Source organism: Podarcis raffonei, chromosome 5 (genome assembly GCF_027172205.1).
Source record: "Podarcis raffonei isolate rPodRaf1 chromosome 5, rPodRaf1.pri, whole genome shotgun sequence".
In the NCBI taxonomy this organism is placed as follows: Eukaryota; Metazoa; Chordata; class Lepidosauria; order Squamata; family Lacertidae; genus Podarcis; species Podarcis raffonei.
In genome coordinates, this window is record NC_070606.1 from 98,241,454 (window position 1) to 98,257,470 (window position 16,017).

The following is a 16,017-nucleotide window of genomic DNA, read 5'->3' on the forward strand; positions in this document are numbered from 1 at the left end:
TATACAAAGAGAAGAACCGTAATTAGATAAGCAGCTGGGGGAAGGGAGAGGCGCAGAGAGAGTTAACAGAAGTTAAGACGGCAGCAGCTCCATCAGGTCTGACCATATTTATTCAAGAAATCTCTGGCTGCAGAGTGGCTCATACAATCAGCGAGCAAACTATAGATCAAGCTCTTTATAAAAACTGCTGATTGGGAGGAGATTTCCAACTAATATTAAACAAAGAGCCATTTCATACTTTAGAATGCATTAGAGACAAAGCAAAATCCCACCATGCTAGGGTTTTATTGCTCACTAATGTAACCAGAAATGAATAGTTTACAGCAATTCACTTACATAACACACATTAAATTGAAAAACTCTTTTCCACCTGCACTTTGGCTTACTTGCCAAGAATGATCTATTAGTGGTGAGTAGCAATATTAGTCTCTCAAGACTATAGAACCGTAGAATTGTAGAGTTGGAAGGAATGCAAAGGGTCAGCTAGTCCAACTCCCTACAATGCAGGAATCTCAACTAAAGCATTCACTAGAGATGGCCACTGCTGAAGATGCTCTTACCATCAGAAAGTTCTTCCTGATGTTTAGTTGGAATCTCCTTCCTTGTAACTTGAATCCATTGGTTTGGGTCCCAGCTTCCTAGCTTGATTCCTATATCTCCTCTCAGTATCCTATTTTAGGCTAAATACACCCAACTCCCTCAACCATTCCTCATAAGGTTTGGTTCCAGACCCTTGATCATCTTGGTTGCCCTCCTCTGCACACCTTCCAGCTTGTCAACACCCTTCTTAAATTGTGGCACCCAGAACTAAACACAGTACTCCAGGTGTGGTCTGACCAAGGCAGAACAGAGTGGTAATATTACTTCCCTTTATCTGCACACTATACTTCTGTAGATGCAGCCTAGAACAGTGTTAGCTTTTTTTTGCTGCTGCATCACACTGTTGACTAATGTTAAGCTTGTGGTCTACTAAGACCCCTAAATCCTTTTCATATGTACTTCTGGCAAACCAGGTATCCCCCATTTTATATTTCTGCAACTAGTTCTTCCTGCCTAAGTGCAGAACCTCATATTTGTCCCTGTTGAAATTCATTTTGCTAGTTTGGGCCAAGTTCTCCAATCTGTTAAGGTCATCTTGCATCCCAATTCTATCTAATGTTGTATTTTGCAGACACAAGTTGCTTAGACTTTTGCTATCCATATCCAAAGAAGTGCTTTAAGTTACGGGTATTTCTGGCTTCTAATCAATATGCGAACTCAGAAACCTCTGAAGCACCTTTGTGAATTGGTAAGTGAGACACGCACATTAACATGCAAAGCAATACTGTTCTGACCAACTTGAATCTGTAAAATGACATGCTAGAACAGTTTTTGGTTTGTTACGATTATTCTGCGAACACCAAAAATGATGCTTGCACTCAAGCCTGCAATTATATTTTATTTTGGCTACCTTCACATATAAAATGTGAAATTAAGAAAGCAGAAGGTTAAGAGGAAGGGATTGTAAATGGAATAAAATGGTGGGAGGGACTCACACCATAGCTGTCAAGTGTCCCTCATTTGAAGGGACAGTCCCTTATTCCAGTGCCATGCCCCGCTGCTGTCCCTTATTGATGGATGTCCCTTAAATGATGTCCCTTAAATTTTAAAGGAAGCAGCTCCTCTCCCTCCCTCCCTCCCTGCCGGCCAGGGAGGAGGGAGGCTCCAACTGTGTTGCTTGGCTGTGTTGCTCACCCAATAAGAAGTCTAAGAACGACTGGGGGGTGGAGCTTGCATGCCTTGTGTGTGGCTAGTTAATGCAAGCTGAGGGGTTTTTTGAATGCTGGGCGCCATTTTGTTGCACATGCTGCTGCAAACTTTGCAGTGCAAAGCCAGGCCGGGGAGCCATCTTAAGTTGAGGCTGCATAGGCCATGTGGTGCATGTGATTCAGATTCTATTCAGTTGAACCACTGGTTACAAAGTTGGTTGGACAGTGTTCTCGAAGCTACCAGCATGAGTTTGACCAGACTGCAAGAGGACAGGAAGACTGGAGTGCCTGGAACAGGTGAGGCTGCAGGTCCCTTATTTTCAAGGCTGCTGGTCCCTTATTTTCAAGGCTGCTGGTCCCTTATTTTCAAACCTGTAAGTTGACAGCTATGACTCACACACATTCAGAAGTGTATGAAAGCTACAACAAGAGCATGAAGCTCAGAAAGGTCTGCTCTCATTGATCCCTCCACTCATTATGTTAACTGGGGCATTTTTTATTCATCACTGCTTCTGTAAGCCCAATAAGGCTTTGCTATGTTGTTGTTGCAGCAAACCTTATGAAAATACTGCACGGCCCAGGATCCAAAATCCCTCAAGGACTCTTGCTCCTGATGGGCTGTGGACTGAACTATTATCCTTTAGAATAGTGCGGATAAGAAGCAAATTACACAAGGAGCAAGTCAACAGGTTTTAAAATTATTTTTTAAAGGTGCTATGCTGGAAGATATATAAAACTCAAAGAGACCCAATTTCCTTCAGTTAAAGGTTACTGTTTCCTGGTCCTCAATCTTTTACAGCTTCTTGTGGTAGTGGAACCAAGTGTTATTTGGATTCTCTTATCCTAGGAGCTACTTGCAGTCATTCCACTTATCCGCATTTGAAGGAGAAACTAAAATAAAGATTCCTCCATCATCCTGGCTGCGTAAAAATGCCATTTGGCTCCTCCAGTTAAGCTGCATATAGAGCTTTTTAAGACAAAGGGGTAAAATAAAATATGTCTGAAAAGATACTTCTTGGACATAGATGATGCTCCACAAAGCGCACCAGAATCTTGCCATGCAACGTGGGAGCAACCAAATATGCACTGATGGCTTTTTTCTCAAATGAGTGCCATTTACCTCCACCGTTGGTGACAACCATGCTCCCTCGGTGTTCCTGGTACTGACTCTCTCTCCTCAGTCTTTGTTCTTTTGTGATTTCTGCCACTCGCAGAGGAAGATCAGAAAATTCATCTGTAGGCTTCATTGAAAAAATACACCGGACAATTAAGAAAACAAAGATTGTGAAATACGTCCACTTTTATCCAGCTTCCGAAAACAAGATCTGCAGCACTCCAAAATAATGTTAGAAAGAGCTCCTCCTTCAAGTCACTCCAGTGATCTGAATCACATGTAGACAAAGTACACTTTTTTGTGAGTTTGTTTTCAGTTTAAAGAGTTTTGAAATGAAATGTGGAGCAAAGAGCAGTGCTTGCAAGTCCTTTCCTGCACCACCATTATCAGATTGAAAATAATCTCAGATGTGGAAATGGCACACTGGCCTCAATCCTTGGATGACTGCGGAATAAGCCGTTGCAAAATTGCAGCCCTATGCATTTTAGCAATTGAGTCTTCCACGGCTGTTCTGCCTGATTTTCTTCCTTTTCACATATGCTACAATTATCCACCAAACAGAAACAAAACAAGTATACTTACTTCATTTCCTGACCACCTTTTGTCTCCGCTGTCCACACTATTGAAGCCAGAATCCAGTGCTCCATATGGTCGGCTGGAATATAGTTCTTCATGGCTGTCAAGCAGATAAAATGTTAGTTATTTTATTGCAAAAAGCAAACGAGATTTTTTTGGGGGGGAGAAGATTAGATACCAGACAGTACCGGGGGACATATTCAACCTGTTAGTCATACTGCATTTTTCCATACATAATGCGATCCAGCTAAAGAGGTCCTGTTCTTCCAGACTGAGAAATGTTCCTTTCTGCTAGCCAACTGTTTGGGCTGCTGATCAGTTGCCTTGGCCTGCAAAGCATTCAGCCACTACCAAAACAATTTTCAAGCACTGCAAAAGAGTACAACTTGCCATCTTGGCAAAAGTAGCTCCTCTACAAACCAAGGTCTACCAGCCACTGCTGAACCTTTGCCGCTCCTTTTTTGTGGCACATTTTCCCTGTCATCTTTGCCTAAACTTTAATGTGCAGCCATGTTCTTCAGGCAGAAAACATAAGGGCCATGCCTATGGTCTGCACAGCACTCAGAACACAGTGGACAAAAACATCAAAATAAGAGCAGCCCTTTAAAGGTCACTTTGGGCTTCATGGAAGACAATAAAAAATGGGACCTAATTAAAATATATACATAGATACTAATTTGGGGTTAACTCTGGTGCTTCATCTGAAAGGCTCCATCCAAGAAAAACGAACTACATTTCAATGCACATTTCCCCCCCCTCAAAAAAAAATCTGTAACTCTGTAAGTGGTAAACTACAGTGCCCAAAATTCTTGGGGGGGGGGGAATTGTGCTTCAAGGTACAACATGTACACAGCCCTAGTTTGTGTTGGAGATAGGCTAGAATGTTGTATACCATCATTTTCAATTAATAATAATAATAATAATAATTTATTTATACCCCGCCCATCTGGCTGTGCTTCCCCAGCCACTCTGGGCGGCTTCCAACAAAATATTAAAATACAGTAATGCATCAAACATTAAAAGTTTCCCTAAACAGGGCTGCCTTCAGATGTCTTCTAAAAGTCTGGTAGTTGTTGTTCTCTTTGACATCTGGTGGGAGGGTGTTCCACAGGGTGGGTGCCACTACCGAGAAGGCCCTCTGCCTGGTTCCCTGTAACTTGGCTTCTCGCAGCGAGGGAACCGCCAGAAGGCCCTCGGTGCTGGACCTCAGTGTCTGGGCAGAATGATGGGGGTGGAGAAGCTCCTTCAGATATACTGGACCGAGGCCATGTAAGCAGCAGCCACTGATATGGGATACCCTGCAGAAACCCAGTATAAAATGCTTTTAAGGGCATATAAGAGATGGGTGGCGCTGTGGTCTAAACCACAGAGCCTAGGGCTTGCCGATAAGAAGGTCGGTGGTTCAAATTGGAGGTTCGAATCCCTGCAACAGGGTGAGCTCCCGTTGCTCGGTCCCTGCTCCTGCCAACCTAGCAGTTTGAAAGCATGTCAAAGTGCAAGTAGATAAATAGGTACCGCTCCGGCGGGAAGGTAAACAGCATTTCCATGTGCTGCTCTGGTTCGCCAGAAGTGGCTTAGTCATGCTGGCCACATGATCTGGAAGCCAGTAAAGCAAAATGAGCACTGCAACCCCAGAGTCGTCCGCAACTAGACCTAAGTCAGGGGTCCCTTTACCTTTAAGAGATGTTATTTGCATAGTGAATAGTGGTGGGATTTGCCTAATGAGTCCCATCGGTAGAAACCCTCCACAAGGGCTTCCACCTTCAAAACAGGGCTTTCCCATGTCTCCCACACCCATGTACCCTTGAAACTGACTGGGGGGGGGAGCTGTCGAAGAGAACCCCCAGAACAGTGTGCAGAGAGGCAGGAAGATTATGTCTGGCAAGCTGATATGCTTGTGCAGACAGAATGTCAGTAGTAGCGCAATGCTGAACTATACCCAAAATGTCTGAACTCAATATGGTTTACAAGAACTGGAACATGGTTATACTCAAAATATTAAATAATGCATTTTAAAACTTTTTTTAAAAGAAGTTAACCATTATTAATTCATAAAATATTTTGAATGTGTTTCAAATCAGCCCTGAAGCAAGTTGAGGGAAGTTTTTATGCATTTAATTTATTGCCAGAAATAGGCATGATATCCATGGTACTAGGAACTCAGCAAGAGGATACAGAGCACAGAGTAAGCTATCTCTGCTCTAAATGGACATAGTGACTAGACAGTTCAATACTGCGGCCATCACAGACACAGTATATGGAAACTGCCACAGACAGCAGAGACATAACAAGGAGGCTCGCCTGGCCCACTGCAAATGGGCATTTAACAATGAATCAACTGTCCTACTGGCACTAGATGCCCCAGGGAAATCTGCAGCAAGACAGTAATAATGGGCAAATGGGAAGTTCAGCAAACGGACGGCTCCACCCAGGCATTGCTAATTGCTGATTAGGCTGCGGCTGGTTGTCACTTGCATTGAAAATCAGTTGCTTGGAATGCAACTTGTAATTATTAATTATGTGGCACCGTGTGTGCAGAAGAGTCTCCGCTGTGAGAGAGCTGCAATCTAAGAGGGCAGAGCTCAACAACAGATGTTTACAGGAAGTGTGTTGCAAACATTAGGACTGCCGGCATTAAGTACTTCAAGCCAGGCGGCAGCCAATGTGTCAGAAGCGGCAGGTTGCCATTAATACATCTACTGTGGCATGCCTCACTTCTTCTCTGCATGTATATGTAGTGTTAGACGAGGTAGGCAACCTAAGGCCTGGGGGCTGGATGTGGCCCAACTGCCTTCTCAATCCGGCCTGCTGCCTTTGCAAGCTCTGAGAACCAAAGAGCTGCTGTTCCTGCAGTCTGCGGTCCACGCTGCGCCACCAAGCGCAAGGCGAACTCTGCACATGGCAATGCCGACCTGTTACATCATGTGCATACAAATGTCAGGCCAGCAGCAAGTGGGGAAGAGCATGAAAAGTTTCTGGGCTAGGAAACTATGCAGTGGGACGGCTGTTATCATAAATGTATTAAGAGCAGGAAGGTGGTAGAATCACTGGGGTTTTTAAAGTAGAGGTTAGATGGCCATCTGTCATGGATGCTTTAGCTGAGATTCCTAATGCATTGCAGGAGGTTGGACTAGATAAGGGGTAGGCAATCTAAGGCCCATTTGCCGGATCCGGCCCAACTGCCGTCTCAATCCGGCCCACGGACAGTCCGGGGATTAGCGTGTTTTTGCACGAGTAGAGTGTGTGCTTTTATTTAAAATGCATCTCTGGGTTATTTGTGGGGCCTGCCTGGTGTTTTTACATGAGTAGAATGTGTGCTTTTATTTAAAATGCATCTCTGGGTTATTGTGGGGCATAGAAATTCGTTCATTTATTTTTTTTCAAAATATAGTCTGGCCCACCACATGGTCTGAGGGACAGTGGACCGGCCCACGGCTGAAAAAGGTTGCTGACCCCTGTGTTAGAGTATTCCTGATTAATGATGACAACAAAGCTGAGCATGTGCAACTGTTACTAGTGTGATTCTCCATGCAATTGTATTAAGTAGGATGTGGGTACTCTACAACTGCATCATGCAATTGCTGAAGAACACAGAGTTCAACACTTCCATTTTAGAATACAGCAACTTCTGAGCAAAGGTAAGTCTGGAAGCAAGTGGGCAATACCTGGTCAAGTCTCAAAAGCTGAAATTCTGATTTCTTGAGTGGGTGGAAAGATGATGCACTGAACTAGATTTCAAGTAATCATGGGAGGTTATTCCGTGCCCTACATAACACCCCCCCTTTCCCAGGACTACCAGAAGAATAAAATATGCAAATATAAGCCAATTTGCTTAACTGGCATAATGTACAGGGCCTTCTTGGTAGTTGCACCCACCCTGTGGAATGCCCTCCCGTCAGATATCAAAGAGACAATCATATGACTTTTTGCAAACATCTGAAGGCAGCCCTGTTTTGGGAACCTTTTAATGTTTGATGTTTTGGTGTGTTCCTTTATATTTTGTTGCAAGCCACCCAGAGTAGCTAGGACAACCCAATCAGATGGGTGGGGTACAAGAAATAAATTAACAACAACAACAACAACAGAAAAACTCAACTACACTTTTATTGCCTTTTCAGCACAGGGAATTCATTGCTCTTCATATGTAGGCTAGACCATGGAGTTTTTTTGGAGATTTTAATAAACGACTTGCTTAGACCTACTCGTTTTCTTTAATTGCTATTATTTTTACTGCCCCGGCATTGGATATCCTAATTGTTTTATGGGCAGCACTATTATTATTATTATTATTATTATTATTATTATTATTCCTAGCTGGGGCAGAGGGCAGCTTGTTCTCAGTCACAGGAAGCCTTGCACTAAAAACCAGAAACAGAGGCCGCCACAAGCACAGCTGCTGTAGGGCTGAGTTTCCTGCATTTTACTGTCTCGGGGCCAAGAAATTCACCTTAGGGGCAGCCAGAATTGTTGTAGCAGCCAGTGCTGCACACTCATCTTCCACCATCTCCTGCTCCTCCTTTTGATTTATCTGCTGCTGCTCTGCTGGCCTGACTAGCAAGGCTGCACCAGGCAGGAAGAGGAAGCACTACACAGATGTTGCCAAATACATCTGCCTGTCTCACTCACTCAGCTCCCCTGCCGGGATTGCCCTTTCTAGAGCGTAGGGTCACAGTTTCCATTTCCACGGCACAGGGCATTCTGCTGCCCCTTCTCCCTTTCACTGCTGCACCGTTCAGCAAGGGGTGGATAATTCCCCTGGGAAAACCTACCGGCAATTTTGATGTACAGTGGTACCTCGGGTTAAGTACTTAATTTGTTCCGGAGGTCCGTTCTTAACCTGAAACTGTTCTTAATCTGAAGCACCACTTTAGCTAATGGGGCCTCCTGCTGCTGCCACGCCGCCAGAGCATGATTTCTGTTCTCATCCTGAAGCAAAGTTCTTAACCTGAAGCACTATTTCTGGGTTAGCGGAGTCTGTAACCTGAAGCGTATGTAACCCGAGGTACCACTGTATATTAATATACTCACCCCCCACCCCTTTTCTCTCTCTGTCTCTGTCTCTCATACACACACACACACACACACACACACACACACACACAGGCTTTAACATTAAAAACCGAGACTCTGAAAAAACAAACGGAATACCCAAAAATGCCCACACTGGCTGTGTAATGAAACGTATTTTTGGATGCAGGGACCAGACTAGAGAAGGAACTCTCTGGCTGGCTGCTCAAGTTCCCTTTTTCACTGAGACCCGGCCACAACCAGACTAGCCTGCTTCTTATTTACGCATTTATGGTTCTCCAACTTGTATTTCATTGACTTCCGTGCCCTGCCTTAAACTGTCTGTGGTTCAGAGTGCTCACTGCTCTCTCTCCTTCCTCCAGGGCCTTGCTTCATCGACTTGCATTACTCAGTACTGCATGATATAAACACAAGCTGCATTCCTAGCCCCCATCACCTTAATTTAGCAACTCATGATGCGGCTGACCGCTCAGAGATGAATGTTGCCCGGCTAAGCCAAAAGGAGACTCTGCCAAGAGCAACATAGCTTTATCATGGGAAAGGAGATCAACACTTACACCTGTGGTTAGACCAGAGATCTTATACAACCATGCACAGAAGGTTAAACATACAGCACAATGAGATTTCTCTGCCCCCACAACAAAGCCAGCTAACATCTTAATACAGAAAAGTAAAAATTATCCACAAAGATTCTTTTAAAAAACAGTGAATCTGAAATCTGTGCACACTTACCAAGAACCAAACCCCATTGGCCGCCTGTCGTAATCTGGAAGATCTGGCGCTACTTTGCATGCTTCCATATTCAGATACTTAAATATGTGGACTTTTCCTTTTATGCATATCTTTTTTAAAAAAGGGGGTGGGAAAACCATCGTGAATATTTGGAAATGATGCACAAACAATTGCTATCTATTGCAACTAATGTATTATATTTCTTTATATTAAAAAAAAAATTAACACCCAACAAATTGCCAGTCCAAAAGATTGTTTACAAAGCATAATTAGGCTGAGTACTCTAGAGGAAAAGCAGGGTAACAGCACAATAGATATTGCAGCCAGTCATACTCAGAGTAAACCCTTTGAAGTTCATGCACACAATAACTTCAAGTGCTCATGTGAAAAGATCTGCATTGGCCAGATCATAAGAGCTTTGAAAAGAGGCATAGCAGAGAAAACACACTGGGTCATTGAGATGATCCATCAGCATGATGTCAGGTTGTTCTTAAAGAGGGAGCTGTATTGGATCCTTGCCCTGCGCAGACAAATCCCAAAAGGGCTCAATGAGAAAATGGATTTCCTCTCTTTGATGTGAGTGCACTCACAGGAGTTCCCTTTCGTTGTTCTCTGTTTTGTTTCGCCATCTGTTTCCAGATTCTTTATTCTACCTCTTCATGTATGCTCAGGATCTTTTATGCTAGCAAGGGGTTAAAGTTCTCTTTCCATTTCATTTGACTAGGCTTTAACAGTTCATCTGGTGAAAGAAGATTTCCCCCTTCCAATTCTGCTCTATTTGGCAGCACATGTCTCCACAGGCAATTGGTTCAAGTGGATATAAAAAGTTTCATTTTGGATCCTTCATGCAACAGGAGTTAATATCCCCCAAGTGAAAGAATGATTGCTTAAAATGGTCATTTTATCTATGTTGGTTATCATGATAATTCTGAATTCTTACAGAGAACTTTAGGTTATATATTTTTTATCATTGCTATTTTTTATTATTCAGGCTTTTTCTCAGTTTGAAAGGGTGTATTTGGGGGGATTATCTTTTATTTAGGAATATATTTTTAATTTGGTTGTTAGATTAACATGCATGCCATTATATTTTAACGTTTGTGATAAACATTACCAAAAGAAAATTGGTGATTTTTATTTGGCTACTGTGAGCTTATGATGATACATTCTCTAATAGTCTACATTCATTATTTGTATTTTATTGTAATTTTTAGAAAATTCTGCATCTGTTACTCCTTATTCCATTTATGCTGTGTCCTTGAATGAATTTTCCAAAATGCCTATTGCCCTTATACAGTGGTGCCCCGCAAGACGAATGCCTCGCAAGACGAAAAACGCGCAAGACGAAAGGGTTTTTCGGTTTTTGCGTTGCTTCGCAAGACGATTTTCCCTATGGGCTTGCTTCGCAAGACGAAAACGTCTTGCGAGTTTGTTCGCTTTTTTCTTAAAGCCGCTTGAAGAGGCGCAGTTGCGACGGACCATGCTTCGCAAGACGAAAAAGATCGCAAGACGAAAAGACTCGCGGAACGAATTAATTTCGTCTTGTGAGGCACCACTGTAATCAAACTACATTTTTGCACCTCGAGTACTTCTTCCTATTTATTAGATCGCTCAACAAACCACGAGCAATAAGCCTAGAATAAAGCCTAGCTGTAGCTCATGGCTTGTTTGAAGAGCAGCAAACCACAGGTGCTGGTTTGCATGTAGCAGAAAGCCAGCCCTTGGTTTGTTTCCTAGACAAGAGCCAGGGAAGGGTGAAACTGGGAACGTCTGTGCAATGTACGCCAACATGCTCACTCAATTCACATTAAACCAGATATAAAAATTAATTTTGGTTGAATGTTGCATATGAACCAGGCCAATGTTGGTTTTAACAACAACGCTTTCCCTCCTTCAGATGACTGCAGCATCAGGCTCTGGCAGGCTTCTCTGGGGGAGGTGTTTTGGGGAAGATTTTTTTAAAAAAATAAATAAAACAGAGTACGTTATAGTACAATTAAATGAGAGTACAAAGGGTTAGCTGTCCCTATATGAATCCATGCTGTTCTTGCAATTAGAGATGGGGCAGGATTTGGCTGCCTTCACTATGAGAACTAAAATAGTCAGCTGTTACCACTGCTGCCCAAGGATCTGAAATGCCGCCCTCAGTGAGTGAGGTAAGGAACTGTAAGGGTCTTCTGGAAATTATGCAAGAACCTTTTAGTGCACACACAACACACACGCTAGGGTGCTGAGCTCTGTGGCTCACAATGTAATGATGTTCCCAGGCCATTTATGGCTCCACACAATAAAAGCAACACCTTTAAATACTTCCTGGAAGTTCATGGGCAGGCAGTGCAGCTGTTCTGGCATTGATTTTATAGCCTTCTTGTGACTTGCCTGCCTCCCCCATCCGAAGTTGGGCTAAACCATTCTGCAGTTATGAAGCTGTCTGCTTAGTATTTCTCCTCCAGCAAATGAGTACAGTGGTACCTCGGGTTAAGTACTTCATTCATTCCGTAGGTCCGTTCTTAACCTGAAACTGTTCTTAACCTGAAGCACCACTTTAGCTAATGGGGCCTGCCGCTGCCGGAGTACAATTTCTGTTCTCATCCTAAAGCAAAGTTCTTAACCCGAGGTACTATTTCTGGGTTAGCGGAGTCTGTAACCTGAAGCGTACGTAACCCGAGGTACCACTGTATATAAACACACGTCATATGAATTATATGTCCTCTCCTATGCAACTATCTTTCCTAAAATCGCTAACTTTTTTGGCATAAGCAATCATTTCTTACACTGAGGGTGCAGTGTATATATACACATAAGCAACTGTTTTTTTGTAGTGGTTTGCACACACTATCTACTGCACCATTATTTGCTTGTGCACTGTGCATCAGTCAGCATAGCAACAGCAAAATCAAGCAATGCATGCGAATGTCAGCTTCCCAACGCTAAGGTTTAAACAACATGTGTGATTTGTTTCCAAGAATTTTTCATCTGCCAGAGTGAATTGTATCCTCAGACAAAAAGCACATCAAGGACGGTCTTCTAGCAATCCTGACGCAAAGCTTGCATTAAGCTGAAAAGTAAAAGCTTTCCTCCCATGGATTTCTTTGCTACTCTTAGAGAAAGTGTATTCTGGTTGAGAATAGTGTTCTGACATTAGATGATACATTACCTGTGCAGGGGGAGACTGCAGTGGGTTGTTATCTAGGGTGATTGTCTGTAAGTGCCTGAGGTTACGGTAACAAACTGGGATGGTTGTGATTTTATTGCAGGAGAAATCTAACCGAATCAAAGGCAACTCGGCAAGCTCTGTAGGAGAAAAGACACACGCATGAAAAACACTGTCGTCTATTAACTGCAGAAGAAGATGAGACATTCACGTGTAGCAAACAATTTGATTTTGGAAATAAGAGCGTTTGTAGACAACTTCTCCCCTGCATTTCTCACCTTCAGGTAAATGCACCAGGTGATTTCTTCTGAGGTTCAGGTCCCGTAGAGAATATAAACTGCCGATCTGTGATGGAACTGTCTGTATTTCATTACAGCTTACATCCTAGAAAATCATGAAGAGGAGTGAGCTGTGGTTTAATGATTTTAATGATGTGCACCATGATATAAACACCATTTCAGTAGTTCAAAGCTTTGTCTTGTAAATGAAAAGCCCATTGTACACATGCAGAATACCTCCTCTTTGGAAAGGATCAATAATTCAATGGTATACACAGCATCCTTTTAATGTACAATAGTTCAGTACCCAGCCTCTAAGGTGCTGCTACCAGTCAGAAAAACAAGCCAGGTGACATCATCATCATAATAATATTAATAATAATAATAATAATTTATTTATACCCCGCCCATCTGGCTGCGCTTCCCCAGCCACTCTGGGCGGCTTCCAACAAAGTATTAAAATACAGCAATGCATCAAACATTAAAAGCTTCCCTAAACAGGGCTGCTTCCGATGTCATATCCAAATTACAGAGGTCAGGAATGCATACATGCGTATTAAAAACAGCAAGAAGGAGGCTACCAAAATATGCTAATCATTTACTAGAGACAGACTTCAGAAACAACAGCCCAGAAATGCAAATCGGGAATACAGTAATAAATGCACAGTCCTGTAATATTAAAACATCAAAGCTAATAAGGAGTTTTGTAAAAATGCATTCCAAAAGATCTGCCAATACAAAACTCTGAAAGATTAAATCATAAATGTCACTCAGATAGCTTGGTGAAATGGATGAGGAGAACCAAGCTGAGCTTGAAGCCTGGCAAGATGGAGGCTCTGTGGGCAAGTAGCTCCTGTGGGGTTGCACTCCTCCTGAAGGGACAAGTTCGCAGTTTGGGGTGCTACTGAATCCAGCTGTGCCACTGGAGGCTCAGGAAGCCTCAGTGGCTAGAAGTAACCTTTGACCAACTCCAGCTGGTTTGACAGCTGTGGCCATTCTAGGGCCAGGAAAGCCTGGCTGCAGCAGTTCATGTGTTGGTCCCTTCAAGAATGGATTGCTGCAATGCACTCTAGGTGGGGCTTCCCTCACACAGTGAGGATGCGGCAACACAACTGCTGACACGAGTGAGGCCTTGTCAGCAAGTAACACCTGTGCTCAGAGGTCTGCACTGGTTGCAAGGTGTTACTCCTAGTATACAAAGCCCTTAACAACTTGGAACCAGTTTATCTACGAGATTGCCTCTCCCTACATGTGCCCACTCGTCCACTTCCATCGGCGTGACTGGCACTGCTACAGGTGCCACATAATACCCATTTGTAAGAACTCAGTCGTTCAGTGTGGCAGCACCTGCACTTTGAAACTCCCTGCCTATTGAGATCAAGCAAGCACCTTCAAGGTACTCCTTCGGTGCCTGCTAAAAACATCATTGTTTAGACAACCTACTGGATGCTTAGAAAATCGAGGTAATTTTAATCTGTTTCAGTAGTTCAACTTTTAAAGTTGTTCTAAAGTAAGGTTGTGAATTTTTCTCAAATTTATTGTTGTAATATTTTTGTAAACCGCTTTTAGGATTTTTACAATCAAGCGGTGTATAAATTTTATGAAACAAACAAACATATTAATTAATTATAGCTACTACGTTAATTAAACACATCAGAAAGCCCACAGGCTATCAGTGGAAAATACAATGATAACCTTCATAATTCTAACGATTCAGTCAAAAGGATGTAAGCACACACACACACAAAATCACTTGTGGCTCTCAATGTGTCAACATCTCATTGTTTAAACAAATTCAACACTCTTTAGCAGCTCACCATAAAGCTAAACGAAAACCACAAGAATTTGGCACCTATCCATCCCACTCATTTCTAGGAAGGTTGAAGAAAGCATGTCAAGCTTTAAAAACAGAGCACAAAAATAGCATTCACTCTGCTCCGTTTGCAGTCATGACTATCATGTTAAAATGTGTGTTCTGGGACACATCAGAGTTTGGATAACCTTCAAGATGTATCAGGATGTTTATACTGGAATTCTTATCCTGATTACTCAACATATGTTTAGTAGAGTGTGGCAATCCCTGGATATCCCTGATTCATAAAAGGTGTCTACCTAACAATCAGTTTGGGGGGAAAGCTGATGCTTCCTTGATAAAAGATTGACAATTAAGGATTTAAATAAACTTACAAGCTCCATCAGGTGTCTTAGCTGCCCAATTTCTTCAGGTAGTGAGACGAGCTTATTATTGCTTGCTATCAAAACTTTCAAAGGCAGGCTGCACAAGTGAACTGGCAACGTTGAAAGCTGATTCCGGCTTTTCAACAAGATGAGGAAAAACACACACAAACACAAAAATGCAAGTAGTCAGAACATTAAATGAAACATATAACCAGTTCATGTGCAGCATGATAAAATCAAAATGCACTGTTATCAGAATATAAGAACAGGGCAGTTTGGGCACATAAATCAACAGCTGGGATCTCCTGCTATATCCACAGGGTCAAATGACTGTGAAGAAAAATCATGGCTGTACAGGATCCACTTCTGACAAGCTGAGCTGAATTCTGGGGTTGAAATTAAAAGGCAATACTGGAAGAACTTCCAGTGTATGCACCAAGCTGTGATTCAGAGAATTGCAGAGTCCTGTTTTATATGCATTCAACAGTTTATTGCTTTTCACATTTGCTTGCTATGCCAGAAGACAGAAATGCCCACAAGCTGTTTGAAGTCCCATACTTATGGGACCAAGTTGTCAAAACTAGCCTCCCTGAATAAAGAAAACCACCATCACATCACTTGAGAGTTATTTCACCATCGGCTCTTCTTCCTTGACAGATCCCTGCTAACCTAGAATCAACCCCAATTCCATACAGCTCAGTTATCACGATAAAAACAGCTATCATACAGTTAAAATGCTTCAGTCTTCTGTCAGTGCCATTCAACGAAAGATTAAGAGGAACAAAAGCATTGGAAAAAGCCTAGAGCAATACTTGTTTCCTTTGCTGATTTCCATCTGATGTCCAGACTACCTTATGGCAGAGGTTAGGGAATGGGAAAAGGTAGTTTGTGTGAAGGCAAAAAGGGGGGAAAGTTAAGTCCTAGCCATATTTTCTGGATAACTTTTCCTGAAATGTATGGAGGGAATCCGATTGGCCTCCATGCAGAGAAAAAAGTTAGTGATGTTCCTTAATCCCTTGATTTTAGAAAGGAAAAATGGAAAGCTTTATATTGGAAAGAGGCTCAGATGGCCAGAAAGGCAATCACCTGCATTTTCTTTTTCAAGCTGTGGTATGTGAATCTGCATTGAATATTAATGCCCATCTCTTCATGTTACATAGTTAATCTTAAGAAATAACTTTAGACTGGCATAACCAGTTTATAATGGTT

At 42.5% G+C, this 16,017-nt stretch overlaps 1 protein-coding gene across 8 annotated transcripts in view; it reads right to left on the reverse strand.

Annotated features, from left to right (window-relative positions):
* Window positions 1–16,017, reverse strand: part of LRCH3 (leucine rich repeats and calponin homology domain containing 3) — an 85,754-nt gene that overhangs the window by 35,249 nt on the left and 34,488 nt on the right. For all 8 annotated transcript variants that reach the window (XM_053387341.1, XM_053387336.1, XM_053387338.1 and 5 more), the window contains exons 3-8: window positions 14,818–14,944; window positions 12,631–12,736; window positions 12,356–12,492; window positions 9,199–9,308; window positions 3,445–3,538; window positions 2,869–2,989 (exon numbers count right to left, since the gene is read on the reverse strand). In XM_053387341.1, coding sequence (XP_053243316.1) covers window positions 2,869–2,989; window positions 3,445–3,538; window positions 9,199–9,308; window positions 12,356–12,492; window positions 12,631–12,736; window positions 14,818–14,944 — 695 coding nt within the window. The remainder of the gene's footprint in view (window positions 1–2,868; window positions 2,990–3,444; window positions 3,539–9,198; window positions 9,309–12,355; window positions 12,493–12,630; window positions 12,737–14,817; window positions 14,945–16,017) is intronic.